The sequence below is a fragment of the Anomalospiza imberbis genome, chromosome 3, assembly GCF_031753505.1.
Source record: "Anomalospiza imberbis isolate Cuckoo-Finch-1a 21T00152 chromosome 3, ASM3175350v1, whole genome shotgun sequence".
Lineage (NCBI taxonomy): Eukaryota > Metazoa > Chordata > Aves > Passeriformes > Viduidae > Anomalospiza > Anomalospiza imberbis.
This window is the reverse complement of record NC_089683.1, coordinates 79,177,036-79,204,270: the sequence shown is the minus strand read 5'-3', so window position 1 is coordinate 79,204,270 and position 27,235 is coordinate 79,177,036. Positions and strand designations below refer to the sequence as shown.

Genomic DNA, 27,235 nt, shown 5'->3' with positions numbered 1-27,235 from the left:
CAACTCTCGCTGTGAACAAAGTAGGGCAACTCTTTGTGCCCTTTGCCTACTCACAGACAGCCCCATGGGTTCCCATACAAGGCTAAGCCCAGTGCTCCAGCTAGCTCCGCATCCTGGCTCTGGCAACAGGCAACAGCAGATGCCTGGGGACAAGCAAAGCAGAAGGAAATCACTGCTTTGGTGCTGCTGTTAGTAGCTCTGTTTGGTCCCTGCAGTAGAAACTTTCTGCACTGGCAGCTGAATTTCAAATTGAGAAGCCAAAGCACCCCTGTCTGGTACTTATGCTGCTGTGTGCTGAATCAGGGATCAGGTAGCAATCAGGTCAGCTTTATACCAGGTCCTGCATACTCAGACTTAATACAAACAGGGCCCCTGACCCAAAACTATGTGCAGCTTTCAGCATGCAGCTAGAAGGACTCAAAAATGTTGTATTTGACAATTATGAGAGGTAAAATTTTAGACTTAACTGGAATAGAAATAGGAGTGGTTACAGAGGGGGATGGAGCTGGTACTTCCCTCCATTTTCTTCATAGTACTCTGCCTTATTATGGCTTGGTCCTTAATACCTTCAGCAACCAGCTTTGGCTGTTACATCTCCCATCATAGTTAGGCAGTGACCTTCCCTGATGTCCCTTTACATACACTGATGCTCTCATGCTTGGCTTGCTCATGGCTGGCTGCTGTGGAGAGACAAAGTCTGTGGCACCTAGTAATTACTCATACTTTTCTTTATAAAGCTCACACTTTCTAAAATTACCTTTTCACAATGTCTCTGAAGTCAGTAATCTTTCCTCAACTTACTTGGTGATGAAGATTTAAGGAAGTCTTCCTCCTACTTTTCTTTAGAAATCTAACATGCAATTTACAAAAATAATAAGCTGTTCTGCTGTTCTTTAGACCAACAGCTTTCTTGGTCAGTGCTCAGTTTGTAGCTTGCCTGATCATTGCTGTCTCTTCTGAGGATTATCCCAGCTAAATCCCTTTAATCTTGTCATGCTGTACTGTAAAGACACAGCTCTTAGCCCTTACTTGGAAGGGAGATGCTGGACTGTGGGAAAGTCTTGCCATACCAAGTCATGAGTGGAGTTCAGCATTTTTAGACCTTCTGATGCCAGCCTGATGGTGTCCTGTGAGTCAGTACCTTTCACAAGGACATCAGCTCTCTGTTACCCTATTTCTTTTGTGCTTTCCAAAATAACCCAGACTTCCAGGGGCACCTGAGGAGCTGTGACTTGCATTGCTTCCCCAGCTGTAATGAGCTGGAGTCAGTTGCTGCCTGTGCTTTTCTCTCCATACAGAAAACAACATTATAAAACTGTTGCTCATTGTAAGGCACAGTGAGCCAGCAGGGTGGCAGTGCTGGTTCTCAGGAGAAGACTGCTGGGAGTCACCATCCCACACTGTGGCCACCAACCTCTGCTCCTGAGGAGCCCACTACTTGTGCATGATGCTCCCAAGCCCCTGCAGTTAGGGAACTGACTCCCAAAGGGGAGCACCTCAAAGCTGGTGCTAGGAGAGATTTTGGTGGCATTCCTACAAATGTCTGTGCTCTTGTTTTACCCCAGGAGTGATGTAGATGAAAAAAGGTAAGCTCCAAGGATGTCCTCCCCATCCTTGTTTCCCTCCCACATCAATCCTCAGGCCAGGGGGTCTCTGCAGTGACCCTGTTGCCCATTTCCTTGCAGAGCAAGGGCAGCCACCAAGCACACACTGATAGATCCTTTCCTTTCTCTGTTTAGGCTTCAGTTCAAAGGAAGAATTGAATCCAAAGCCGCTGGAATCCATCTCCCAGGGGAATCAGAGTATGTACTTCAGAATTAATTTCATAATTAAGCAACGTTATTAATTACATATTGCTAGAATGCATTCAAATTAAATAGCAAAAGGTAAGTTTTCAAGAAAGCCTAAGAAAATCCAGGAGCACATTTTTCCCTTGCAGAGAAAAAGTGAGCACTCTCTGCTGACCCCTCATACACAGAATTGGTTTTTGCTTCTACAGGGAAGGAAATAATCACCAAAATTTAGTTTACCTGGGCAGTGAGATGGTGGCTGCTCCTTACCACCTCTTCCCAGGCAGTATCAGCTCCAGGCTCCCAGCGTGCAGAGCTTCTTCACTCAGGTACTTTGGTGGCAGAGAACAGCAATCCAGTGTGCTGCAGCCAGGGTTAGATGAGCAATCCCTGCTGACAAGAGCAGGCTCCCATGGCTATGCTGTGTGCAGGTACCCTTCCCACAGCAGTGGGTGGGAGGGAAGGAAACAACCTGAGAAAGGGACCCAACGCCTGTCACAGCCAGGAGAGAGAGGATGCAGAGGGAGCATCAAGGACCACTCAAGTTCAGAGAAGAAAATGCAGGTTCCCCTACTCCGAAATTTTCTACATCCCTTTAAAAAGGCAGATTTAGCCATTAACCCATCTTTAGTTGAGGCCCAAAGTAGCAGAAGAAAGAAAGCAAGTTCTTAGTGGAGAGATGGGATTGCCTGCCTCCCCTTCATTAGAAGCCACCCCAAAGAGAGGGTTCACCCTTCCAACAGTGCCTGGGTCCTCTTTGCCCATCCTTGGGCAGCTGAACACTGTCTGGACTCTTTATAGTAACTACTGAACCAAATGTCTACGTATTCCCAGGCACTCCTCTTAATATTTAAAGAATTCTTTTCCCTATCAAAGATGTCAAATACACCTGAAACTGATACAGAAATAAGGGAAAGAAGAAGAAAAAGGGAAGGCTCTGCCCTACAGACCCCATTGCACTGCAGAAAAGCAGAGCTTGGTGACGCCAGCAAGGACAGCTGTGTTTCCAGCAGTTAAACTGAAATAAGTCACACCAGAAGCAAAATTTTCATCCCACTGCCAACTCTGGGACCCATAAAAGCCCTAATTCAGATCTTGTCTCCCTGCAAATCAGAAAGTGCTCACCTCCCTATGAAGCACCTTTAGCCTGTGCTCTTGCAGTGTCCCGCTCATGTCCCAGCACTGAATCAGAATCCTCCCCTGAAACCAAGTCTGTCTATAAGTGTATGTAAATCTTTGCCTCCCCAGACCCTGCTGGCTAACAAACTGCCCACTTTCCACATATAGGTCTCATGAACTAGTTCCCTTTGAAGGATAAGAAATTCATGGAAACTTGGCTGTTAATTGAAGTATTTGTTGTGGGTTCCCGACCTTGCCTCATGATCTGCTGCGAGCAGACACAGTTCTCAGTCACGCTCCTGTAATTCAGCATTATTAGAATTAGAAAAAAGAGACAGCTATGGGAGAAAAAATTGAAGGTAATGAGATGGGAGGCAGTTGCATAAGCCACTAAGAACAATTGGTGCTTTGTAGCCTTCGGGCTACCTAATGATTAAAACACAGTAGTTTGAACAGTCTGATTGGTAGGAGGCATCATCAGAGGGAAATCAAGAGATGGGGATGACCCAGATGCCAGAGGGGGAAAATGTTAATTAGCGCTCTAGTTAAGCCAAATTTTGATCCCACTCCTGGTCCCAGACCAAAGTTAAAAGTTTCACCACTAACTTGCAGAAATGTGAAAGCAGGTTGGCAGAGATGAAGACAGCATTTGCAGCACAAAGATGAGGTTCATCTGTATAATTAAAGGGAAGAGTTTGGGTACAGGCATACCTTTTATAGGACATTCCTTTCAGCCCAGAGAGGAAACACACAACAGCATACTGCTGCTGCTGCACACACGGGTACAAGGCTACAACAACATGCAAAAGAACAGACCCCACTCGGTCTGAACATCCCAAGCAAAATCATCATCCTTGATGTTAGCTCCAGCCCAGAAGGAAACTGATGAACAATTCTCATTCAGAAGTGCAGAGCTGCCAGGATTATTCAGTAATCCTGGATTGCAATTGCCTTGAAGAGATCCCACAGTGTCCTTCCACTAAGGCACATCCTAGGCATCACACATTTCAGGAACTTCCCTGCCCTCTGAGCAACATTAAGACAATAACTGTTCCTGTTATGTCTATTACATCAATTAAGTCCACAAGAGTGTCACCAAGGAAATCCCCTTAGTTTGTGCTCTGCAGGTGGCCAGACCACAAAATCCAAGCACCATGGCTGGTTTTACAAACTGCCATCACCTCTGGGATGCAAATAAAGCATGCTGAGCCCAAGACATGGCTCTGAGGGCACAGGACATACAAGTCAGCTTGCTCCTGTGGGGCTGACCTCCCTGGTCCCCAAAATACAGGGCTCCCAGACTGACCCCTGTGAAAAGTTTCTTGTGCTTTTGTCACACAGCCAAGCTTAGATGTTGTATGGGACAAAGTCATGCCAAGAACTATGTTTACAACCAGTAGGACAGAGTCGAGCTGCCAACTGTGACCTGTCTTTGTCAAAGGCTTTTTTGTAGAGTTTACACAGCAGGACAAGTCACTGGATGCAGACTTTTTAGGCCTTTGATGCTTGCAAGAAGCACAGCAGTCAGAAAGGACTAAAAATATCTTCCATGTTTCTTTATCTCTCCTCAGATTGCAAGGTTGATTTGTCCTTCTTAATGGATGGGAGCTGGAGCATTGGCAAACGCCGCTTTCAGCTCCAGAAGCGGTTCCTTGGTAACATGGCTCAAGCCCTTGGCATTGGCAGCGCTGGTCCTCTGATGGGCATTGTTCAGTATGGGTAAGTTTCCCAAACATTCCCATTGCCACAGAATATGACTGCACACTCTGGCAGCTGTAGCTCTAAGCTGATACATGCTAAAGGCCTAACTCCAGCTTGCAATCAGGAGCCAGGTAGCACAGACCAGTCCTATGGTTTTGTGTTGTATGTGAAGCAAAACACTGACATTTACTCTAATTTCTCCTTTTAGTGATGACCCTTCCACAGAATTTAACCTAAAAACTTATGTCAACTCCAAGGATCTAAGGAATGCCATTGAGAAAATTCAACAGAAAGGGGGACTTTCCAATGTTGGTAGGTGATGGGGCTGCTTGCACATCCTCTGGTTAGGAAGGGTTTCAGAGCCTGGGCTATAGCAAGCCCACGCCTCCTCACAGGATACAGAGGCTGGGACCAAACAGTGCTTAGTGCTAGGGCCAGGCTGGAGAGAGAGCACTGCTCCCACTATGACCTGCATGTGTTGCTCCCAGGTCCTGCAATCCATCACAAGTTGACAGGACATAGGGGCAGTTCCCGTCAATGCTTTGGGGATCCTTGATAACCCAGCTCATCATCCCCAGCCTCTCTGGGGCACAGAGAGGGGGTTCAGTGCAGGAGGGCTCAGGAAACATTGGCACCAGTAGCAGAGGTCTCCTTTCCTGCTCACACAGCCACAAAACCTACTTTCCCCAGCTCTCTGCAGCCTCCAACCCTTGAGTCAGCTCTCTGCCTACTATTTCATGGGATATTATCCCACAGAGTACTTCCAGATCTGTAACTCCTCCTCAACTTCTCTTCTATTACAGGGAAGGCACTTTCATTTGTTAACAAAAACTTCTTTCTGGATGCTAATGGAAATCGAGGTGGAGCACCCAATGTGGTTGTAGTGATGGTGGATGGGTGGCCAACCGATCGAGTGGAAGAGGCCTCCAGACTGGCCAGAGAATCAGGGATCAACATTTTCTTTGTCACTGTTGAAGCAGCTGCTCAAAGTGAAAAGCAGAATGTTATTGAACCAAACTTTGTGGACAAGGTAATTTGTGGGCTGAGTCTGACCAGGAGTGAGTCTGAGCATTTGACCAGGCTGAGTCTGACTAACCTTTTCAACCTACTTCATTCACGGGATTTCCTTTTCCTTCTTGCCACTTACGGTTATTTCTTTTCCTTCTTGTACATACTGTCTTGAGTTTTTCTGTACAAAAACCAGGCAGTAATGCTGAGGTCAAAAAGGGGATGAAGTCAGTAAAGTTCTGGTTTCAGGTACATCATCGAGCAAATGGCTTTTGACTGACTAAACCTTAGCACACACCTGCAGTTGTACTGAGACAAGTGGCTTTCCAAATACACAGTATTTGGAAAATGACAAAGTTGTACTGGAATTGTTTTTTTCACAAACCTCCTGCTGTGCATCTCCCACTAAGGAAAGGAGCCCTGTCAACCTAACATCAATGTTGCATTTACAAACAGGTCCCACATACGCAAAGGTAGGCATAGTCCCAACACAAGCACATCCTAGTTTTTCAGCTGTACTGGATAACTCAAACATTCTCTTTTTACTGTTGATGAAGGCTATTTTTCAGTTATTTGTTTCTGCTACTATGGACTTCATGGTAGCTCTTGGAAAAAGGGTAAATCCCTGACATATGCAGAAAAAAAGAGAATGCAAGCTTTGATTGATTTGTATTTGGCACCAACACTAGCTGTCTGATAACAGCGCTTCAGAACAAGCTGGTACTCTGTTAGGGCAGGAGATACCTACCAAGTGGAGGACCAGGCTGGGCTTAGGAAACAGGGTTATCTGGTATTTTCAGAAAAGAGATTCCCATCTGAGCTGGGTTGCTCTGCGATGAAATAATCTCCAATGAGTTTCAGAGCTGCTCCAAAGAACTGCACTGTCTCTGGTCAGCATATAATTGGATTGTAGTCTCATTTGCATTTAATGTTTTTAAAAAAACAAAGCTACAGAAGTCTCTGCAAACCTGCCAGTGACACAGCAGAAGTGAGAGTAGAGTAGGCTCAGAACAGCAAGGTAAGGAGGGAATGGTGGCTTAATACTACTGCATCATAACACTAAAATAGAAGTGAGACAGTAAGAAAAGCAAATTAGAGTACGACACCTTGAGGAACCCAGACTGGAGGGAACTGTAACTTCCTTGGAGCTGTTAGGCTTTATGCAAGTCAAGACCAGTGCCTTGGTCCTTTAAAACACTCACACACACCACCACAAAGCTGATAGATAAAGCCTGGCTTAACAAAATATTCTCACTCAGAGAGCTGAGGAATTGGCCTTTAAGAAGCACTAAAGCCAAAGACAATTTGATCCAGCCTGTTTGCATCACTCCCCTCCTTGCCCCACCCTTCCCCTCCTCCACCCCTTGACTTTTCCCATGTCCTCTTCTGTGCCAGCCCTACTTCCTACCCACACTCACCTGACTCCCACTAACTCTATAGAAGCCTCCCACAGATCTGGCCCTTATGAGTATTTACTTCTAAAAGTTAATAGGTTTGGTTTTGGTTTTTTTACTATTTGGCAGAGCCAACACTATGAGCCTGGGCTTTCTCTGCTTATAAAAGTATGAACCAAGTTATCCTCAGCTTAAGCCCCAGGTTTCACTTCAAAGTAGTATGGTTTGTCAGCAGGCAAAACTTTCTTTCTTGTCCTGAATGATGGGAGCTGAAGTTGCTACCTGGCAAACACACAGGCTCTTGTAATGTCCATGGGAGCCACACTAAGAGCAGCTCTGTGATTTGGATGCTTTTCCCATGAACAATGTGACCCACATAAAAAAGCCTGACAGGTGGCAAACTTGCTTATTACAGTTTTTCACTACTATAATATCCGCTCCATCCCACAGTTAAAAAAAAAAAAGGCAGGAAAAACTGTCAAATTACACAAGTATCTGTGATGTTACACTGACATCATTTCCCAGGGAAGCAGATGGTGATTGCAGGAGAGGCCATTTCAGACTCCAGCATTGCTCTTTCCAGGAGCCTGTATTTACAATTTAGCTACATACCCTAGCAGGAATAGGCAGACTGAATTTCCATTGCATTTATCCTCATGTTGCCTTGCAGGCAGTGTGCAGGACAAATGGTTTCTATTCCCTCAACGTGCCCAGCTGGTTCAGCCTCCACAAGGTGGTGCAGCCCCTGGTGAAGCGGGTGTGCGACACCGACCAGCTGGCTTGCAGCAAGACGTGCCTCAACGCCGCCGACATCGGCTTTGTGATCGATGGCTCCAGCAGTGTCGGCACCGGCAACTTCCGCACGGTTCTCCAGTTTGTGGCCAACATCAGCAAGGAGTTCGAGATTTCGGACACTGACACGCGCATCGGAGCTGTGCAGTATACCTATGAGCAGAGGCTGGAGTTCAGCTTTGACAAGTACAGCACGAAGCAAGATGTGCTGAATGCTATCAAAAGGATCAGTTACTGGAGTGGGGGCACCAGCACGGGAGCAGCCATCAGCTACGCCTCAGAGCAGCTGTTCAGCAAGTCCAAACCCAACAAAAGGAAGATCATGATTCTCATCACAGATGGCAGGTCTTATGATGATGTCAGCGTGCCAGCCATGGCAGCTCACCAAAATGGTAAGGTCTTCTACACTGCCTGCTCTCCCCTCATGCCTCAGCACTTATACAGGTCAGATAAATGCAGTTTGCTCTAATTTGAAGGCACTGGATGAAACCTTACAAAAAAAGAGTAGTACTTTTCTCTGGGGTCCCACTGAGCTCCAACAAGATCAGTATCTGTTTAATAGCTGAATAAGGAACGTGAGAAAAAAAACTTATTAATCATCACAAACGCAGCAATGTCTAGGAGATCTCAAACTACATTTGCAGTACTAGTCTTAGATTTACTGCAATGAAAACGTTCATGCTTTTTCTAAACTTTGGGTTTCTTTCTAGGAGTCATCGCTTATTCCATTGGAGTTGCTTGGGCAGCCCCAGATGAACTGGAAGCCATTGCATCAGACCCTGCGAAGGAGCATTCCTTCTTTGTGGATGAATTTGACAACCTCTACCGCTATGTCAATCAGCTCATCCAAAACATTTGCACAGAGTTTAATTCCCAGCCACGGAACTGATGGACTCAAGCAAGGCAGGACCCTTGGGTGCTGTGCTAAAGGCATGCCAAGTGCCACAGAAATAATGCCAGTTCTCAGTTCAAGAAACACTGGAGGTGTTTCTCTCTGGGACTTTCCAGTCAGCAAGGTTGATTGTAGCTCTGTCCCTATACATGATAATGCTCTGTGTAGACTGTTGTTTTTTTTTTTTGTTGTTGTTGTTGTTGTTGTTGTTGTTAGCATCAGAAACTGATTTACATGGATAGCAGAAGAGGCAGTGAACATGGAGGAAATAACTGCAGCTGTTTGAAGAGCTGCTTCCAGTATAGAGCCCCAGCTTGCCCAATTCTCACCTTTGGACACACACAAGTTCTTTAAAACATGCCACCTGCTCCCTGAAGTGACCAGGTCCCTTCAGGGAGTGGCCAAGCTGCAGAACTGCTGTGGTAGAAACACCTCATGTGGCACTGCCCATCAGATGACACACAGATCAGGGCTCAGATACTAGACAGAGGGGGAACACAATTTGAGTACCTTCTTAAAAGCAGGTATTCTCTCCATACTGCTGTCTTGTCAGTAAGTTAAGCTTCAGCTAGTGTCAGCTCAAGCACTGGGATTTATCCAAACCCTGAGAAACTGGAAAGCAAGAGAGAAGAAAGGTTCAAACCCCAGGACCCTACAACCCCAATAAACCCTTAAATCCACAAGGTAGCCAACATGAAGGAACTGGAATATAGTCTCCCACAACCCTTCATTAATTATTGATCTTGAGAAGTGTCTTTCCCTCTCAGTTTCATCCTTCACTCTTGGGTGGTTCAAGGCCTGCAGGACCACAAGAGTGTTGCCAGGACACAGGAGATTCTTTGAGAAAAACTGTGGGTTTAAGCTGCTCACAATCACTAAAGCATTTAAGACCCATCACTCTGTCATTAAACTATCACTCAGAAGTGCAGTCTCTAGGTCAGGAAAGCTATTCAAGAGCCATTAACAGGATTTAAGAGGGAATTATCTGAAGTTCTGTATTATACACTGGGAAAAGCAGAATTTCAAGCATTTACAGATACTCTCCCTCAAATTTAGGACTGACTTCAAAATGTACCTATTACAGTCCTGTATCTGTCAGAACACACAGTGGTTTCTTAAGAGGAGAACTGCCCATGTCAGTAGTCAGGGCAGGAAGAGGGACACACTAGGAGGACCAAAATAACTGCACTCTATTTAGGAACCAGCAGTTGCTGGTTAGGTTCCATCCAGTATCATTAAAGAAAATATATTCATTAAGCAAAGTTATAAAAAGGAGCCAATAAAAACATGAGTGTTCACACTCCTTACAGCAATCAAAGCCATGCTGGGCCAAGCTTGTGGAACTAACAGGAAATCGAAAGAAATTAAAACTCAGATTTGCCATATTACTTGCAAATCAGGCTCTTAACAGCATTTATAGTTTTAATGCCCATGAGCCAAGATATTAGCCACATAAATTCTAACTGAATTGCCATAAGGGAAACTCATTGTATGAGCAAAAGTAGCACAATTTTAAAAATCATTATGTTTGGAAATATGACTGAAGTAGCTTATAACCTGTCAACTAAGTAAGCATAACGCAAATTAATGAAAACAGCAGATTTTGCATGATCCCCCTGGTGGGGTAACATAAGTCAGGCTGGGGTCCTCTCAAGAGGTTATCAAAACCAATTTTGGATGAAACAGTGGTTTCGCACAGTGAAAGTTCATCACTTCCCCCTAGATGAAACATTAAGTTCCAGCTTTAACAGAGTATCATCAATTCAACCATTCGACCCAGACTGAATGCACAGGACACTGCCAGCTTCCACAAATATATTTATATGCAGAGTTTTTACCACTAATCTCTGCTGCTGCACTTCACAGCATTAGCTTTTGGCTTGAAAAAATGATTAAGGATAGAGAGTTAGGCATGAGGCATGAGCAGAGCAACTCCTGATATCCTGCATCTCCTGATCCAGCTCCTCACTACCCTTTTGCTGAGCACTTCTCTGTCAGCATAGCACATTACATGGCCTGGACAAAACTCAAACCCATAAACTGAATTTACTGGGGACTTCAGTTCAGACACCAGATTTATTGCCTGAAAACCTGGTTTTTGGGGGCTTGATTTGGGGCTGCCGAGCAAAAGGCCTAAATCCTACCTTACAGTTACTCTTAATACTGTGGTTTAATTTTTAATGCAGCAGTCACCACCACATATTGTTCTCCATAATGAATGTACTCTTGCAGCACCAAAGATTGGTACCCTGCAGAGACTCCCCAATGCTTCACTTGTGCTCTGCTAAAAGCACAGCAGTGGTGGCTGAGACTTTAGGAACAGCTAGAGCACACATGTTCTTTAGGATGTACATAAGGGATATATGCATATGGGACATAATTTTTTCCTCAAGCTTAAAATTTAAGCAATGACATTAAGCTTCAAATGCTTTTTCACAGGAAAGTTGCACAGCTATCTTTTGCCAAGCATTTATAAAGGGCACTTCAGGGTTGTTGTTCAAATGGTTTGTCTTAAGTTTACAGAACAACTATGGTGCTTGTTTTTCAATGTGCATTTTTATTTACTTCTTGAGACCATCCTGAAATTGTCAAAACTCTGTGAAAGTGGTTTAATTCAACTCTCGTCAAAACTTAGATGTCCTGTTCATAAGCACTGTAAACTTAAGCGGAAGCCTCAAAATTTTGAAGAATACACCCTTCCATGCAATCACAGAACACACTCCTCTTCACCTTTACCTTTCATAGCAATCAAATCACTTGCTGCCTACTAAAGTCTCTAAATACTGTTTTATTAATAAAACAAGGTAACTTACAAATACAGATAAATTTTCAAAGGGGTATATTTGTTGAAGAAAGCAGAACTCCTTCTGCAACATATACAAGCTATTTTGAGCTTATCAACATAAGTTGCTATATCTTTTGCAATAAAATTGTCATAAAACACATGCAGTGCATGTCATCTCATATGGGGTTAAAAAATAAACAGCAAATACAGACCATGACATTTTAGTTTCTGAAACACAGCTGAGCTTATTACTACATTATAGAAGACTTAGCAAGGTTGACAAAGCCCCAGGTGCTTCAGTGGTGTCGTTCTACATGCTCAGATGATAAAGATCCTTAGAGTGAGCTACCACAAAATTACCTGTCAGAGGCATCAGTCAACTGAAGCAAAGCCTAATGACTGAAGGGCATCAAAATTATATCTACTTCCCAAGGTCTGCAAGATCATGTCTTATTTGGAACCAGCTTCCTTTGGAAGCTGAAAAAATATAACACCGGCTCTACACACTTTCTAGATGTGGGACTGAATCAAAAGAGGATCTAGATGTCCAGTCACTTGATGCTGGGCCACTTAGTTTCAGATATCTGACCAGTTCAGTGGAACCTGCAGTCTAGCAGGGGCATGTCCAAGAGTAGAGATGGGAGCTGCCTGAACTAGTCGCTGCATACACAGTCTAAAGGGTGTTGTCTGATCACCCTTTCCCTAAGAAATAAGCTTCTTAGCACTCAGAGTTGGGCTGGTGGCTTATCAGTGCTCAGCAACCACAATGCAGAACACCCACCTGGAAATACCCACGTCCATGCTCTGGAAGCCTTGGCAGAGCTCAGTTTCAGCATCTCTTGCCAACTCCAGCATTAGCCACTCACATTTTCAGTGAGCCACCGAATTCAATTAAGTGTTCAGCCATCTCTTGAGAGATGTAACTCAAAAGTCCAGTTTCCCCAGAGCAGGACACTCCATTTCTGCTGTCACTGTGCCACCCTGCACAGAAGGCATTGCCCGCAGTGTGCGCCTCCTGCTCCTCAGCTGCTGCTGCTTTGCTGTTTTGGCAAGAGGAGATTTTCTCCATGGCTGCTGCTGACAGGTGGGCAGACAGGCTTCCCCTTCCTCCCTGCACTCATTCCCCCATGGCTCTGCAGCACACAGGGAGAACCATTCCAGTAATCAGGAAAAGCTCTGGAGTTAAGCATCCAGCCAGGATCAACCCAATCTAAATATAGTTAGGGATTCAACACCCTACCTGTAACCCCACCCCTGAAATCATCCACGTTACCTACTTAGAAAGTCAAAGCAAGCAGTAGTTAGTATCTGAAATATTGCCTCGACATCAAATTTAAGTGACTTTTCTGTGGTATACATACCTTAAATTACTTCATGGTTGAACAAAGCCACTATCATTCTGCTAGCTATTTTTCTCTGTCCATGAGCAACGTTATGGAAACAACTTGATCCCTTCTCTTTTCCATTCCCAACTAATTTCAAGACATCTTGGACAGTATCAGGCCATTTACATTTGCTAAGTCACCTACATATTTGAAAACATTACAAATGTACATCTATGCAGCTGAATGCTTCAAATTCCTCAAAATAATCATTCTTCCTTGTTAAACTGGGGGAGGAAGGGGGATGAGGGTTTTAGCACTGCATCAGCAACACTGCTCACAATCAAATGTGTCAGTCTTAAGGAATGGCAAGAAACATGTCGTTTTCCTTAACACCAGTTTAACATATTCTCTGAGTTTTCATTCCTAATGAAAACTCTGATAGTACAGATCAAGAACTACAGCACTCATAGAAATTACTTCTTTTTAAGCACAAGAAATTGTAGAAGTTCCACTGTATCATCAAGTATACTCACTTTTCTCACATGCAAATCATCATGGGGCCATGATCATCATGGGGGCACGTCATAGGCAAAACCATAAGCATGTTAAATCTTCTTTTCTCCTACCTCAGGAATCTTCTAGAGGCATTCACACTGGCTTGAATGAGATTGTACTGTGAATTCATGAAGTGATTCCTCCTTTCCTATGAGGCAAGAAGATGAGTAGGACCAAATCAGGCTATTTTATACCTACCAAGGAAAGATGAGAACTTCACTTATCCCACCTACAAGCTCAGAAAAAAACCAGGATGGGCTCAATGACAACTTGTTGTGCACACTTCTGTGTAGGTTCTCCTGCCACCTGCTCACAGTGCCATTCTGAGCACATCCCTGTAGAAACGCAGCTGCCATCTGTGATGTGTGGTTTGCTCTCCCTCATCCTCTCCCCAAGGGCAGAACCATGATTTTTATGTTGCATGAACGCTGTCCTTGGGAAGAGCCACGTGTCTGGCTGTGAACAACACCTACTGACAGACCAGCTCCTGCATGACCGCACCCACTCCACGTGTCTGCTCACCCCACATTGGCCCCCACACAGGGACCACGTGCCTCAGCACATGGTAGGATGTGGGGTGACAACAGAGCTAAGATGGTGCAGCAGTATGAAACCAAGACATACAAAGAACAGAAAAACCAAGGCACTCCTGTGAACACTAACACGCTGCACAGTTCAGTAGGAATTTCACATGGAGTTACCTCAAGCCCCTCCAAACAAGTCTACTTGTCTTACTCTTATGCACTTCCACCTGCTAGCACTCACTGCAAAACCACATGTATCTTGTCATAAAATGCAGAATTATGAACACAATGCAAATGTTGAAAAATAGTATTTATTAGCACCCAATTTACATAATTATATGGTACAAATGACACTTGCTGCTGCAACATTAAATAAAGCTGCTCTTAAAAACCATTGCTTATTTCTGGAAGTCCATGTGATTTTGCTCAGCACAGAATGCGGGTACAGTACACAGATACCCCACTTCACTACTGTTATACCAACACAAATACCTGCATGGTTACCTCAATGGGGTCTCATTTTAAACAGCACACTAACATAAGCAGATCTATATAATTTTAAATGACAAAATATTTATTTGACTTATTCAGGCAAGTGAATGTAGCTTTAAATATAACCTATCCAAGAAGTTTCACAAAATATGAATTGCAGTGAAAAAGAGAAAATTCAGGGCTGCACTTGAGAAGCTCAAAATTACACTGGCATATTTAAAAATAATCTCCCTCTGCATTTTCCATCTTTGCCATTTTAGATATTTAATCCAGCATTTTAAACTACTGCATTTCAGTAAGAAGTTTAATACTAAGTTTTGAAGAAGCATTTCCATTTAAAGCAAAAATTTATACTTGTAATAATAAATGCCAAACAAATCTTTGGAGATTGAATCACTTTCATTTTTCTCATGTCCCATGATTAAGAAGCCTTTTCAAAATCATAAAATATATTACATTTATGGATGCTTACTCCCAAGAAAACTATTTCCTTCATAAATTAAAAAACAGAATTTCTCACTCAAAATAACATTCACTTTTGTACAACAGTAGCATTTAAACAAGGTAATTTTGGTGGTACTGCAATTCTGACACAGCCTTGTGCTGAGCCATACACAAAAAACTGACAGGCAGACTATTATTCAACAAGTAGGTACTTTTCATTTGGATCCAAAATTCTGCAAGACACTTGAAGTCCCACATTGTTTCAAAGTAGTCATTCAAAACTGGTGTATAAAATCATAACCTAGCCATAGTTCTGAAGGGGAATCTTAAGTTCCTTTAGCTGTTTTTGTATCAGCCACAGTAGCCTTTTCATATCAACAATCTGCCATGGAAGTGACCCAAAACAGAAGGGAAGCCACTGTAATTACTAACGTGTTAGTGGTTATCGCCTGTAGTAACTTCTCCTAAAGAGAGCTGTCAGGTATCTCTAAGTTATAGCAGAAAAGAAAGAAGTGTATTAATATAAGCAACAACAACAAAAAAATTCCAAGCTACAATCCATATGGCACAGAAATTTGTCTTTTTCATCCTGACAGTTAACTGAAGATAATTATGCAAAATACAATGCAACGCTGACAAATGTCAACAGAGAACCTTACAGCAACAAAAGTCATCTCATCATTGAGTTCCTTCTACAAGTTTTTTCAGATGCACTATTCAAGGAAAACATAGCACAAGACTGCTTTTCAGTCTGCTTGGACTATAAAGGTACAAGAAATCATTAGCTAACATGCTCAGTTTGCATTTCCAAAAGAAGTGCTAACACATATGAGACAGTTTTCAAAACTGATGCGCATTTGCAAATGTCCAACTGCAAGGAAACAATTCTAGGAGCCATACATCTGAAAACAAGCTACATTCGAAAGCACTGTATCTTGATGATAGGAAGCATAGAAAAATAAATTCTTAATGGAAAAATATTAGCTTGAAGTCCATCATTTATCCATTATACAATGTTTTTGGCTGCTTTTCACAAGTAATCCAAAAATAATGACAATATTTGGCTTGGCAATAAGTTATCCTTTCCCTTTCAGAACAGTACAAATCCGGCTGTATAAATCTTTTCTCAACTCCACAGTCTAATACTCTGGTGTGAGGACCAAGGGTTACTCAAAATACCCAGGAAGTAATTTTGGGAGCCTGCAATTCAAACCTAAGGGAATCAAAGAAGACTGGCCTGGATGATGTCAATACAAGGCTTTGAGCAGCTTAGAAACACGTGCATGAGGTATGGTTTAAACACTGGTGTGATCTCCCAGGATCACAGCATGGCTTGGTAGCATGAGCAGGGCAAAAGCAGTCTAACACACAATACCATAATCTTGGGCAGGAAGAAGTTGGGCTAAGAATATAATATTGTCAAATGCCTTTTTAGCTCAGACATAGCTTGGGTTTTGTAGTCTAACAAATAGTCTCTCCTGACAACAAACCAGATGAGATCCACAAATTATGCTATTCAACTGGATTTATGCCTTCTGTAGTGGAATCCACATCCTCAAAAATATCTTAAATTATACAGCAATTCATAAGCTTTCACAACTGACTGCAGAGCAGCAAAATCAAGTCAGAAGGCAGGCTAAGAGATAACACACCAAAATTAAATAACTGGGTGTAAAGAGATACAAATTAGCCTTTTGGTGGTGAGAGGGTTGGGGCTGAAGCTGAAACTCTATCATCCTTCAAAAAACCACTCCAAGAGAAAAATCAGAAGTATTTTATGACATTTATTCTGCAGTAAGAGCTCACTGCAAATGAGATTTTAAGATTCTCAGAAAACGTATCCTAAAGGGAAATTTAAGTGGGAAGATAAAAAGCACATACCAAAGGGACAGATAACCTGCACAGGTATGTTCATTAGCACAGGCACAGACATTTTTTTAAAGGTCACATTTCCAATTATCCTCCCTCCTGGGAACATTCCCACCAGCTAAACAAGAGCATTTGCCCAAACAAGGACTATTTATACAAGACTCATTCTAGTCCTTCCCCACTCTCTCCAGGAGTTTGTTCATTTGCTCTGCTGTATTAAACACTATCTTTTACAATAGAGGTTGTTTTTTGTAAAACATCCCTGACATAATAGTATGTATCAACACTGCTGTCCATCAGTTTCTCTGCTGCTCAGTAGGAATGTGGCAGAGGCTTTCACTGACAGTTTACAGACAAATTATTTCCGTAACTTTGTCTCTAAGCTTAAAAGACACTGATGACAAAAGAGTCAAGACTGTTAACCTATTGCAACTCTCTTCAACTAAACAGGTTAAAATATTCTCAACACCTTCAAATCCTTATGGAAAAAAGGAGCTTCCTGAAATATCTGAGCATTTTTTTCAAGAAAATCTTTTCATCGTCTCAGTCACTCAATAGTAACAATTATGCTAAGCATCTCTACAATGCCCATGAATAGCAGCTGCCCAAGAAAACTCATATTGTCATGTCAAAGATTGCCACATCTCATAAAAACCAATTTATCACGTGGAAGAGGTTAACTATTGTATTCTGATTTCTTCATTTCTAACAGTGTAGTCCAAATCAACTTCCACTAAACAGCCACAAATATCAGCACAGGACAACCAGAACAGCTGCATTTTCTTCCTTAATGCATCTCAGGTTGATTAGGTATTTCACACAGGCACCATGTAGGCTCTTGGATACCTGGGAGAGACAGTCTGGAAACAACACACTGTCAAACCACAGCCTGCAAATGTTTCCAAATACTTGAAAGGCATTACTAAAAACAAGACTTGATTATCTGATAGTTATGCCCCCTTTTCAACTGTTTGTTTCCACACTTCTGCCCATCAAACACTGCTCAAAGAACACATGAGTTTACAGAAATTGATGCTCTCCAAAATTACACTGTTAAAACCTAAGGAGGCAGGGAAAGGCGACACATCTGTGATCCAACAGCTGTACTGAAAAGGTGGTGTAACTAAGTCCTTTATCTCTCACACATTTATTCAAAAGAAGAAATCTCTGGTTACTTTAAAATCACAACTGAAAAACAGTGCTGTATGACCTAATCACAAAGCTGTATGGTGAACATCACACACTTACTCAACCAAATTACATGGGACTGCTTTAACATAACAGTATTTGAAAATACACATCCTAAAAAAATAGGCTACAGTATATGGCATATAGTTCTACAGGCTTCTTGCTAAGAACATATTTTGTCAAAATAAAGAAGAATGAGATGAAAGTAGTGAATCTTTTATGTGGAAGTTTTCTCTCTGAGGCCCAAAATCAAATGCAGACACTAGGATTTTATAAGAGTGATGAATATATCTAGAATTTCTTCCAAGCTACTCTAAATAATTCTGTGCAAGTGTTTTGGTAACTGAATCAAATACGTGAAAGCAAACAGCCCAGTGAAGTAAATTAGAGTAGAAGTGAGAGTATTTAAACCAGTGGACCAACTTTCAACATATAGAAGGACTGAAAATTCTCCCATTAAATTAGTTAGTAAAATCAAAATCATTAGCACAGGCTAATATACACAAAAAATTGTAAGAGCTAACCATTAAAAAATTACCATGTAAATTAGATATGGGAAAAAAAGTACTGGTACAATGCTATATAGTGATATTGCAGAAAAGTGTTTTTTCCAAGAACAAGCCTTGGGTCCAGTTTTGTTTACATTTTGAATAAACATATGTATCACACTAATGAAAGTTACTAATTACCCTGAACCAGGAAGAACTGCACACAAAAGGGGAACAAATAAAAATAATTTAGCGCCCTCAGAGGTCAGAAGTTCAAAACTGGTAAGATCCAGGATGATCATGAAACAAGAAAAAAGTATCTAGCTGCAAAAGAATGATAACATACTAAAAGTGAAGAAGAAACTTGAAAAGCAGCAATGCTCAAATGTTATTTAAAGGAGTTGTCATAAATAAAGAAATAAGATTTAAGCTTGTCAAACATCAAAAGCTTGGTCTTCCTACAAAAAAACATTGTGTTAGAGAGGATAAACCCAACCAAGTAACAACCAGACTTAAGAGATGACCCTCAGACTAAGTCCAACAAATCATGTATGTGGAATGGTGGTATGGACACCAATATCTGGAGAATTGAGCTTAAAGGATGAAAACAAGAAAATACTGTGCAAAAAAAGCTGACTAAAAAAAATAGCTTGAAGGGAGCAAAAAGGAATGAAAATACACAGATGGAACCAGTGTGTGCATGGAGGTTCCAAATTACAAAGACTATGAAGAATATGTAAAATGGCACAAAAGACGGCTTGGAATACTGGCATGAAGTTACAAACAAGAGCTACTAAATATCACATAAATCCTCCTGCCAGTGAGATGTAATCATGGAAATAATCTTTAAAAGGAAGCCTAATTGTTTTAGAACAAATAAAATCTCACTGGCCAAGACAATATTAGAATGCACAAGTCTACAACCCCGCTTTAGCAAGCAGATGGACTAGATAACCTAAATAATTTTTTCAACCTTATCTCCTACGATGATGCTCAGAAGATCTGACAGGCTCATGCACAATACCCTGCAGTCCTACAAGTATGTGAGCAAGTACAATAAAAAGACATTGACATCAATTATGAAGACAAGCACAAAAATATATATATATTCCACAACCTCTTCGTAAGGCTACATTTGTTTTGTTTTGTTTTTTAAAGGCACCTCATCCTCTAGCTATTGCCAGCTTTTAAAAAAATCACTTTTCAGTTTGAGCAAGAGCTCAATAGTGAGAAGGAAACATCTTTCAATTCACATTTGAACAGCCACTTCTTACATTCCAATTGTAATCAGAATGACAGTCTTTAAAAACAAGCATGCTGGCCTATTACTTTTTATGTACAGCAATTTAAACAACTGTGACTACGTATTGTGTAAGCAAAAACACAACATTCATTTCATACTCACACCATTATCCTTTGTATACACAAACTCAAGAGAACTCTTAATACTAAAACATTAAAATGCACCCATGGAGTCTTCCCTTACTAGACACATTTAATACATGTTTACAATATATATACACATATATAATATACATAACTTTTAGAATTTTTCAAATAAATTTTTGTAATTTTTTCTTCAAAAAGAAATAAAATAATGACACTGAAAGAATATGAGTCAAGTACACAAAATTCTCACAAAGTTGAATGCTCAGTTTTGCAGCCAAGTTTCCTCCTTTTCATCATAACGAAAACATTTTATAAAAACTAAATAATCTGTATTATTATTGTAGTCATCTGTTTCATGGTAAAAGTTCTAATCTTATCTAAGGAAATATATTGCATATCATTATCATGAAGTGACATATGTGAATATTCTGAGCAATAAAAGGTATTCCAGAATATTTCAGCAGTACATATAATGTGTAGCAGGCTCAAACAGCACAGGTCAACCTTTATTCTAAATAATATACTTGGTTTAAACTCTGAGATCAACTTCAAATGTGGTCCCATCCCCAAATGGCACTCTAAAAACATTTTCAAACCTCATGTTGATATCTTTCAATGACTCCTGCTTACGAAGTGTCAGTTTCAAGGTAAAGATTTATTTACCAGTTTCCAGTCTTAACCTCAGGCTGGTATACGAAGAGTTGCACTGGGTTCTTTCCTACTCATATCAGCACCAGAAATCAACTCCAGCAGAAATTCTGCTCTCCATTCCCATCAGAGAAAAACACCAACTTCGTGCTTATGAATAGTAATATTCATAATTATTCATAATAATTCTGATGATGACACATAACAGAAAAGAACCCACTCACCTTCCTTTAAGAAGGGATAAAAAGACTAACAGACTGGATTAAAAGTCATTTGTCAAATCAACAGAGAAGCTCTGAATAGATAAACAAAGCACATCTGTTGAGTAATTATGAGAAGTACTCATTCTTCAGGTAACCCAATCAATGACACATACACCAAAGGAAGTGGACAAGGTAAGAAGTCCCTCAAATGGTGAGGCTGGGAAATATTCTAGCAGTAGCAGAATCTCTCAGAGTGATGGAACTTTGTACAGTTCCCACCTATTCCACTAAAAGGACTCATACAAAGCATCAGATTTAATCTTCAAACAAAGTATTTCACTGTTATCCTTTAATGCCCAGAATGATACCCTTTTTAGCAGAACAGAAAGAGGAGATGAATGTTTGATAGCTAAAATTGTAGGACAGCTTCTTTGGAAAGCTTTGTGATAATTTCTTGTGCCAGATCTCCAAGAATAAACAGCATTAAAATCTGAATAAGTTAAATTTGCTACTGCAGTCTGTTTTTAATTGGGATTTAGACTAAAGTCTCAGTTTCTAGCCATTCACTAATAAAGTCTTTAAAAAATTATATAATTTTTTTTGCAAACTAAATATTTACTGAGAAACACAGAAGATGCAACAGAAACTTTACTGCATTTTAATGTATGTTAGTAATTTGCCTTCCTTTAAATGCATTTATCTTAGGCTAGCAGCCAGGTGGCTGAGATTAACTATCTGCTACTGGTCTCTGAACAAATCTACTTTATTCATACACTAAAGGGCTGACAAAGTGCTTCTCACATGATACAGTACAGAACATGTGAACTGACTTTGAATCACTTTTCCCAGGTGATTTGAGTACATTAAGATTCTTCAATGAGAAGCATCCTAGGAAGTTTCCCTCTCTTCCTACTCCCTGATGCAATTAGACCCCTTCTTTCCAGTACTCCATTTTATTAATAGAGAATACGTAGACCTAGTTTCACCCAAGGCCTGCCTGGACGAAAATTCACACTCTCTAAATAAAAGCTTTTTTTTTTTTTTTTTTTAACTATTTGAAACTGAGAGATTCCAAGCTCTCAGCACCAGCTGAGCTCACAGAAACCAAAACAAACGTCAATTTAGAAAACAGCACCCTGCAAAACTACACACTTACAAACATTCTCTGAATTACAGGGCAAGATAAAACAACTCATGCCCTCCTCTTCTCTTTTGAGCAGCTGGTTAAATATATACAAAACTAACGCTGAATGGGAAGCACTCTGTCATACAAACACTTTAGCCAGGGCATCTGCTCCTGCACTGGCAATATAACATTTGGATGGGTGGAATGCCACATCATGAATGGACTCATCAAACTTTTTGCGATGGGCAGTAAATTCTTGGATGCAGGTCTTGCTTTCAAGATTCCACAAGCGAATCGAGCAGTCGTGACCTAAAGAAAGGGAAAACAGTTTTCTTTATAATTTGCATGCCTGCCACCATTATGAGAAAAAGAAAATGAAATCTGAATGTACTTACTGCCAGACATCAAATACAAGCCATTAGGATCAACAGCTAAACTTGTAACTGCATCTAAGTGAGCTACCATGGAGTGGATCAGTTTTCCTTTGAAAAAAAGATTTATTTAGGTTATTTTCTGCAGTTAACTTTGTTACCTCTATTCATTGCTTATGACCCTACCACAGCTGATATAAACACAAGAGATCTTGTCCCATGACTGAATCATTAAAATTATACAAGAAGTCAGTATTTTAATGTTTACAGTTCCCAAGAACCACAGTAGCAATATCATCAACGTTTACGAGACCTTTTCTTTAAGCCACACTGACACTGCAATCACTGTGCATTTTAAGTATCTGCCCCTTAAGCAAATTAATGGAGTTCTCAGGTAAGATCTTGGATGGGAAGGAAGGCAGGGGCTGAGCATACAAGAAGAAATGAATATAAATTACATGGGAATAGGGGATAGTGTTAGTTATCTCAGAGAGAATTAATGTTTTATCACAGCTTATTACAATTACAGCAATGATTTCCTGTTAAAAATAAGAACTCATGGGTCAAAGGTGGCAGAGGTCTAGGAACCACTAAAGGAGTGCCAGAGGTTCCTGCTCTCAAGAGCAAAATAATACAGACAACTAATAGAAGAAACATAAACATAAAAGCATGAAGATTTTGAAAAAGATGCCTTTTATGTTAAATATTTATAAACCCCATACATAGGGCATTCTAAAAGAACGGTCAGAGAGATCCACATTCCTTATCACTTTGCCAACAAAGCTTTAAGTGAGCTGGCAATCTTTATACTCTATTGGTGATGAGAGTTTTCTGCTTCAGAGGCTATCCAATTCTTGACATCCCTCAGCATTTGTGTGAATACTATTGATCATAATGAAATTGGGAATATAATTTATACTACACAATGGCTATGGCTAAGACCTGCTGGAAAGATGCGTACCTGTGTTGTTGTCGTAGAATTTGATGTGTCTGTCTTCATGAGCAGTGATACTAATTGGAAGAGTTGGATGGCTGATGACTCTGTTTATCTGACAGGAAGAACTGACTGCTAAGAAAAACCCACACACATCAGTATAAGTAAGTTCTTTGAAAGACTGCTAATAAGAAATAAATATGTAATCAATCTAATTTGCAAAATAATTCTTACATACATATCCTGACAACTCTCAGCTAGCACCTTATGTTATGCACTTTCCTCTAAAATACTTTCCAAACTACACAAGACAGAGACATATATAAAACATATGTATGCCAAATAAGGTCCAGCTTTTGGACGTGGTTTTAAATAAGCACATCAGGCAAAAATGTGAAACCAAAAACTGAGTGAAAAAAAACCTAATTCCTCCTTTTGCCAAGTCAAACTTTCTTCATAACATACAGGACAGGTAAATAAACACTGAAGGCAAACAAAATCTACATCTTATTATCTGATATATATGTATTGAAATTACTATTAAAAAAAAGGATGCTAGACTACTCATAGGAGAGCAAATTTTCTCACCTTCAGGAATTCTGAAATAGCATGCATATATATAAATATATATATACACACAGAGAAAAAAAGTATAGGAATTTTCTGGTTAGAAATCCAGGCAATGCTATGATGCACAGGTTAATGTAAGAGGTGTCTTAAGAGGCACAGATTAGGAAAAAAACCACAAATAGTCATCACACAGAACCCCAAAATACAGATATTGTCTTTCATGTTGACTGTATTTAGCTAAATTGTTTCTAAAGAACATTCACATAATTTAATCTAAATTCTTACTAAAATAAAGAAAATAGAATACTACTGAAGGTTCACTTCCTACTAAAATGGTAAAGATTCATTTTACACCTTTCTATAAAAATCTGAACCATAAAGCAGTGTCAGCATCCATAGGGCACTTAGAAATTATCAAAGTAAAAATTAAGGGAAAAAACTCCACATTCTTATATATAAATACCCCTAAAATTACTAAAAGCACATGAACCTTCATCACAGCCAGCCATTCTCACAGTTTGCAAATGCCAAGCAGAGGCTTATACTGAGCAGAAGAGTCCCTAAATAGTGTGGTAGGGCATTTCAGGTGACATTTTCCTCTTGTCTAGTTGTTGTAGAAATAATAATTTATTTCTTTAAAATACATGTAAACCTTATAGTACTCTTACATAACAAAAGACACTCAACAGGGACTGATGGTTGACATACCAGGGTCTTGTTTTCCTAAAGGAACATTACAGAATTACAGCAAAGAGTAGGTGAAAAAAATAGAAGGGAGAAGGGGAGGGAAGAAGAAAGGTGGCTTCCACTGAATTGCTTTAACTAATTTAGAACTGCTTTTTTTTTAGACAGGAACAAAGATGTGAGTTAAAAGAAGAAATTCAGCACAGTAAGGAATAACCTAAAGAAGAGATATGGCACTTTCCATTTGCTCTTATAAAATTACAGTCATTTAAATATTTTAAAACACACAAGAAAAGCCAACAAGAATGGCTTAGTCCTTTTAAAAAATATAATTAAATAGTAGAATTCAGTGACATAAATCCCTAAGAGTGAGGGAAGAAATATCAAAATTTTAAAAGACTCAATGTTTTTCCATTGTGGCCTGAATATGAAACCTTATGCTTCAGCTCATTCTGGTCTCTTTTGTAAAGTCAGGGTAAAATAATGTGCTACTAGCAGGCTCTTCACAGTATCCTCTAAAACTTCTAATATTGGTCACTGCCATGATCCAAGGTATTACATGGGACCTTGTGAATTAATACTCTTTCACTGGAGCTTTGCTTTTCTCCTTCAGTGAAAATTTCAACTAAAGCCCAAGTCCAAATGAGCCAGGAGTGCAATAAAGCTTAGAAGATGGATACCTCTGAGGAAAAAATAAAAAGGAATTGACACACACACTCCTAATTTTTTAATAAATTTAATGTTAAATTTTGCTATATTGCCTCTTTTTTGCAGTTTTGGACTGAAGAGAAAATGGATATATTGAATCTGCAAAGATCACAAAGCTGTATTAAAGAAACTTGTGCTTTTTCGCATGCTACTATCCCTTGAAGAGGAATTCAGAGTGTGAGCTTGCTTCTTCGATCTTATTTCAAAAGTATGCGCACTCTTCTGCTACTGCAACACCCGTGAGGTCTGTTGTAGTAGTAACAATTTACTGTTGTATCTCAGAACACAGCTTCTAACATAATCCATTTTGTAATTTCTCATGACACTGCCTGATTCTCTGGAAACACTAAAAAGATTGTCAACAGTACCCATCTCAAACAAGCAATTTTTTCCCTTTGGTTGATTTGGGGCTTTTGATACATACTAGTATCCACACTGGACTCCAGGGTAAGAATTCGCTGCCGTGTCTCCATGTTAAAAATGCTAGTGTGTCCACTGTTAAATGATGCTACCATGAGGCTTGGGTCACTGCTCACAAGGTCTACTGATGAAGGGATTCCCATTTCTAGAAAACAATGTAGAGAAGATGCAGTTGGTGTAAAGAAAACTAAAAAAAATTAAACAAAAAAAATCCTTACAAAAAAAGTACTTCAACATCAAAAGGACCATGATTATGAAAGGAAGTGCTACATTCTAAAATATAAATTATGCCAATATAAATAGCTTTCCCTGTATGATAACTATTTTAACCCTATTTTTATGGACATGTATATCAACAACATTCTTTACTAAGATGCTGTATCTGAAACTGCAGCTCTGCAGAAATCTACTTTAAAATTAGAAAAGCAAGAACTCCCTGGCCCCTTTTCCTTACTTTAACTGTAGCAGCAATTCTCAAAAAAAAACTCCACGAAACTCCATCGCTTTGAGTAAAAGGACATGAAATTGAAGTGTACAACAAGTGACATGACAGATAATTAATGCTGTAATAATTAACTTAGACAAAATCAGAGCTTCATAAAACACCAAAGTTCTCCAGGTGAAGATTTTACACACTGGAATTGTCATCATGTACAGTTATATAAATACATTATAAACTTGAATTTCAAAACTCCTGCCTATTGTAGTATGTATTTGATCTCCTAATAGTGTAGCTATCTGCACACTATAGGACAAAAGGTCAAATCAGCAAAGCTTGCCGTAAGATATATTCCTTAGGATTTTTCTCTTCAAATGTCCTGTTCACCAGTTGCTATGTGAAAGAACAACAGCAGTTGCAATAGACGTTAGGAGGAGGAGGAAAAGACAGAGAGTGAGAAGCTGAATTTTAAGCAACCTAATGTTGGATGATAGATTCAGATAATACAGAAATACCATCACATCCCTGTAAACTCTCTAAAGATTCATGGGAGAAATATCTTTCTGAGGCACAGGACCTCAGGACTATTTCTCAGGAATGGCAGTAGTTACCTACAAGTACTTGAAAAAAGGCCAAAAAGGACTGGTGTGAGAAGAAAACACACTGTTTCTCAAGTGACCTTTTCTACTACTACCATGCATGCTTATCTGCAGCTTCCTGGTAAGCCTACAATGGTTAATCTGAACAACTTGAATAATGAGTGACAGATATTTTAAGGGGTTTGTTCAAGGTTATTAATAAGCCATAGGAAAATTGAGTTTTCAGTCTTTGGATTTCACAAGGCTTCATTTCAGTTTAGAATACAAAAAACCTCCTAATATAAGGGCTATTATATTGCCTCTGTGAGGGAAGACTACTCCTCCTTCCCTCTTAAGTTTAATAATTAAAAACAAAACAACTCACAGTAACAAACCCCAAAACTCTACCAGGAAGTTTTCAAGGCAGGCAGATAGACAAACTGGCAGTAAGCAGCCTGCATACATTCAGAAACATGATTTTGCAAAAACTAAAATACATGGAAAGTTTCTGTTTTCCTCAGTCTGTTTTAACTAACAAGCAATGGCATATCTGACCAGCTTTACACTGTAATTTGACCTGTCCATTCAGTTGTGACAAGGTTTATTTTGCCTCAAAGTTTTTCTGAAGAGACATGGAACTGTCTCAGCTCATGGACTGTCTTTAATGACTATCAGCTCTAGGAGATTATGGCAATGTCAATGGGCTCGTTCTGGAGTACTCTGATTCAGACAGACAGGAACTTCCAGAAATTAGATTCTAACCAGTGAGATTTTCTCTTGTGCATGACATTTCAGTAAC

At 40.1% G+C, this 27,235-nt stretch overlaps 2 protein-coding genes across 6 annotated transcripts in view; one reads left to right on the top strand and one right to left on the bottom strand.

The window, feature by feature from the left end:
• Window positions 1-9,755, top strand: part of VIT (vitrin) — a 51,964-nt gene extending 42,209 nt beyond the window's left edge. Inside the window, exons 14-19 of the mRNA XM_068185322.1 lie at window positions 1,740-1,802; window positions 4,481-4,628; window positions 4,819-4,922; window positions 5,414-5,640; window positions 7,683-8,196; window positions 8,515-9,755. Coding sequence (XP_068041423.1) covers window positions 1,740-1,802; window positions 4,481-4,628; window positions 4,819-4,922; window positions 5,414-5,640; window positions 7,683-8,196; window positions 8,515-8,693 — 1,235 coding nt within the window. The 3' untranslated portion in view covers window positions 8,694-9,755. The remainder of the gene's footprint in view (window positions 1-1,739; window positions 1,803-4,480; window positions 4,629-4,818; window positions 4,923-5,413; window positions 5,641-7,682; window positions 8,197-8,514) is intronic.
• A 4,425-nt stretch (window positions 9,756-14,180) lies between these two features.
• Window positions 14,181-27,235, bottom strand: part of STRN (striatin) — a 69,123-nt gene continuing 56,068 nt past the window's right edge. For 4 of the 5 annotated variants that reach the window (XM_068185328.1, XM_068185329.1, XM_068185324.1 and 1 more), the window contains 4 exons: window positions 25,424-25,564; window positions 23,065-23,172; window positions 22,128-22,214; window positions 14,181-22,041 (listed from right to left, as the gene is read on the bottom strand). In XM_068185328.1, the coding sequence (XP_068041429.1) occupies window positions 21,872-22,041; window positions 22,128-22,214; window positions 23,065-23,172; window positions 25,424-25,564 (506 nt within the window). In that variant the 3' untranslated portion in view covers window positions 14,181-21,871. The remainder of the gene's footprint in view (window positions 22,042-22,127; window positions 22,215-23,064; window positions 23,173-25,423; window positions 25,565-27,235) is intronic. The other variant, XM_068185325.1, reaches the window with a different exon arrangement.